Source organism: Austrofundulus limnaeus, unplaced genomic scaffold (assembly GCF_001266775.1).
Source record: "Austrofundulus limnaeus strain Quisiro unplaced genomic scaffold, Austrofundulus_limnaeus-1.0 Scaffold1686, whole genome shotgun sequence".
In the NCBI taxonomy this organism is placed as follows: domain Eukaryota; kingdom Metazoa; phylum Chordata; class Actinopteri; order Cyprinodontiformes; family Rivulidae; genus Austrofundulus; species Austrofundulus limnaeus.
In genome coordinates this window covers 41479-44678 of record NW_013954088.1, presented here as the reverse complement: position 1 = coordinate 44678, position 3200 = coordinate 41479, and the positions used below count along the sequence as shown (strand labels likewise).

The 3200-nt window shown below is 41.1% G+C and overlaps 1 protein-coding gene across 9 annotated transcripts in view; it reads left to right on the top strand.

Moving 5' to 3' along the window:
• slc4a4a (solute carrier family 4 member 4a) overlaps positions 1 to 3200 on the top strand; it is a gene marked incomplete at its 5' end in the record, with an annotated part of 46463 nt that overhangs the window by 13045 nt on the left and 30218 nt on the right. For 5 of the 9 annotated variants that reach the window (XM_014033284.1, XM_014033286.1, XM_014033283.1 and 2 more), the window contains 1 exon segment: positions 2114 to 2190. In XM_014033284.1, the coding sequence (XP_013888738.1) occupies positions 2114 to 2190 (77 nt within the window). 9 annotated transcript variants of the gene reach the window in all.

The following is a 3200-nucleotide window of genomic DNA, read 5'->3' as shown; positions in this document are numbered from 1 at the left end:
AACCAAACCCAACACAACCTAACCAAACCCAACACAACCTAACCAAACCCAACACAACCTAACCAAACCCAAAGATGTAGGAAAACCTTTCACTCATTTCATCAGCACAGTGGTCACTAGTGTTGTTTTTAGATGTGCTTCAGAGATCAAACTGACTTACATTTAAAAAAGAACTCACTTTAACATTCATTATTCAACAAGTAAGTGCTAAAAAAAGAATCAGTTAGCAGCACTTTAAACCTGATGATTGCACTAACGTTCAGGAGCAGCTGAAGCCGAACATCATTTTATGATCCTACAGACAGAATTGAAACTGAGAGATGAGTTGCATCATTTCTCCACATTTCCATCCTGATATTGAAGGACGTTCAGCTGCAGTTGAAACTAAATGTCTTTGACCACGGCTTATCCAAATGGAACATGAGGAAAGTGTCGGTTCTCAGTAACAATAACAAACCGTTTGCTCTGATTGGAAAGGTCTGAGTGCCTCCTGTGTTGAAACTCTGATTAATGTGTGACCAGACCCATGTTATTGATTATCTGCTATCAGCTGTAAAAACCATTTGTTATCGGGATGGTAGTAAAGATAAGGAGAATCATTCACTGATCTTAAGACTTTAAGGATTAAATGCATCTTTCTTGTGTTTCAACCATCACTCCTCTGAACTCACTGTTTTTCTGCACACGTTTAACACTCCTCTTCTACTCTTTACGCTTTTCAACTTGATTTTGTTCACTTAACAAATCTTTACTTTTGTCTCTGTTGCCTCATCTATCATTTTGTCTTCATTTCTTTTCTTCCCATCTATCATTTCCCTCTTCTTGCTTGCCTGGGTTGGCGTTGATAACCTGTTACTGGTCCTAAAAGCTCGCAGTCCTCAGGAGAACTCTGTGACCTGTCTGTCAGGTCACATCTCTATGGAGGACTTGCACAACCAGAGGAGTACCAGCATGGACTGGCTCAGTAAGTTCAGAGGAACACGTTTCTGTTCACATTGTAAACCACTGATCAGTTCATTCCTGTTCACACTGACTAAAGGGGAGCATCTTTAAGATAGTATCTCACCTGCAGAAGATCATCTTTGTTTAAGAAGGAGTCCAACTAACTGCTAGTGAGAGCAGGAACCAATCAGGARAGAGTTCCCATTATCTCAAACAACTCATACAAACAGTCTTGTTATTGGCTGTTGTTTGGAGCTTAGACCAGTGGGACACAGGATGTGTTACACACAGCAACACAAATCCTGTTAGGAAAGAAAAAAGTTAAAGAACTCATTAAAAACATGAAAAGTTTAAAAGTTCTTCAAAATCTAAAGATTTGTTCAAAGTGAAAGTTCCAGTTGGTTTTCTGAAACTTTCTTCTTGTTGCTTCCTGCTCTCATCAGCTGTTATGGAGATTTTGTCCAAACTGACATCACTCTAAATGCTGTCTGGTGCAGGTAAGACGCTGACTGATCAAAACCTCTTCACATAACCTCAATTAAAAAGAACAAACAAACTACATCTTTGGTAGTAACATTATCCATCAATCATTTTTAAGTTTATTATTATTATTATTATTATTATTATTATTATTATTATTATTGTTATTATTATTGCTAATGGCTGCACCATACTGACATGTATGGTATTACCCACAATCCTGAGGGCCTGCAGTGGCTCCAGACTTCAGGTCTGATGTGAGGTTGTCCTACTAATGAGCTGAAACTAAACATCAGTATCTTACCTGCTCCAGGTAGAGACAGGCTGTGAACGACAGGAGACAAAGATGATGAAAACGTCTCACCTGTAAAGTTCTGCAGTAAAATATTTTTCATTTCTCTGAGCTTTGATTGGATTCCTTTAGTTTGAATCTAACACCAAATCTGACGTCAGTTTCTTTGAGCGTACAGAGGCAAACAGTTTGTGTTAAATGTGACAAATCAACCAGTTTAAAGTCAGAGACTTTATTCTTAAAAAGAACAGGATTAAAAGGCCAGTTTGTGTTTGTGAAGGAGCTGGGTGGGTTTCTGGTGCTGCATGTGGAGCAAACACTCTGCTCTKTCCGGGGTCTTTTCCTCCATGTTTTCTTGTCTCCTGGTGAAGATAAACTGTTTTGTTTGTGTGCCCACAGACAGTCCCAGCACGGCTCACAGGAACCTGACGTCCAGCAGTCTGAATGACGTCTCTGACAAACCAGAGAAGGATCAGGTGAGTCCGACTCGTTGTCCTTCAGTTCAGTCTGACTGGAGTCATTTGACCTCTAGTTTCTGCTCTTTCATCAGGATGCTTTGGTTTCAAATTACACTTTGTTGTTCCCATCCCATAAAACTGAAGCTAATCTGACCAGAAACTCTTTATTATTTCAACATGGTTGTAAACTGAGTGATTCTATAATATTCTATACATCTGTAGTATAAACCTGTTGTTTTCTGAAGTCAGGGGCCACGTTATAGAAGAGGGGCCAGCTTCAGTGAAACAGTTCTTCTACCTTCGAGTTCATTCAAATCACTGCACTTATTTCTTTCAAAAGAAGTTGTTTTTATTGATAAATGTTGTTTTTGTTGATGTCAGCATATTTGTAAGAAACCTTTCAAAAGGTTTGAAGTGTGTGAGTGGATAAAAGCTGTCAGGAGTCAGACAGATGTTAGCAGGCCTCCTTGATCTGCCCCAGCAGGWGGGAAATAAAACACCTGACTGTTCTCTCCGACACGTCTTCAAAACGTCAACATTTGATCTCAACAAGTAGAGACAGGAAGAAACTGGAAAACATCTGAGGACAAAAACAACATCTAGAAGATTGTTTTACAACTATATGTAAAAAACAAAGTGCTGCTGAAAGGTGACAAATGTGTCTGATTGATGTCCCAAACTGTGGACAGACTGGACTGTGGACAGACTGGACTGTAGGCAGACTGGACTGTGGACAGACTGGACTGTAGGCAGACTGGACTGTAGGCAGACTGGACTGTGGACAGACTGGACTGTGGACAGACTGGACTGTAGGCAGACTGGACTGTGGACAGACTGGACTGTAGGCGGACTGGACTGTGGACAGACTGGACTGTGGACAGACTGGACTGTAGGCAGACTGGACTGCAGACAGACTGGACTCTAGGCGGACTGGACTGTGGACAGACTGGACTGTAGGCAGACTGGACTGTAGGCAGACTGGACTGTGGACAGACTGGACTGTGGACAGACTGGACTGTAGGCAGACT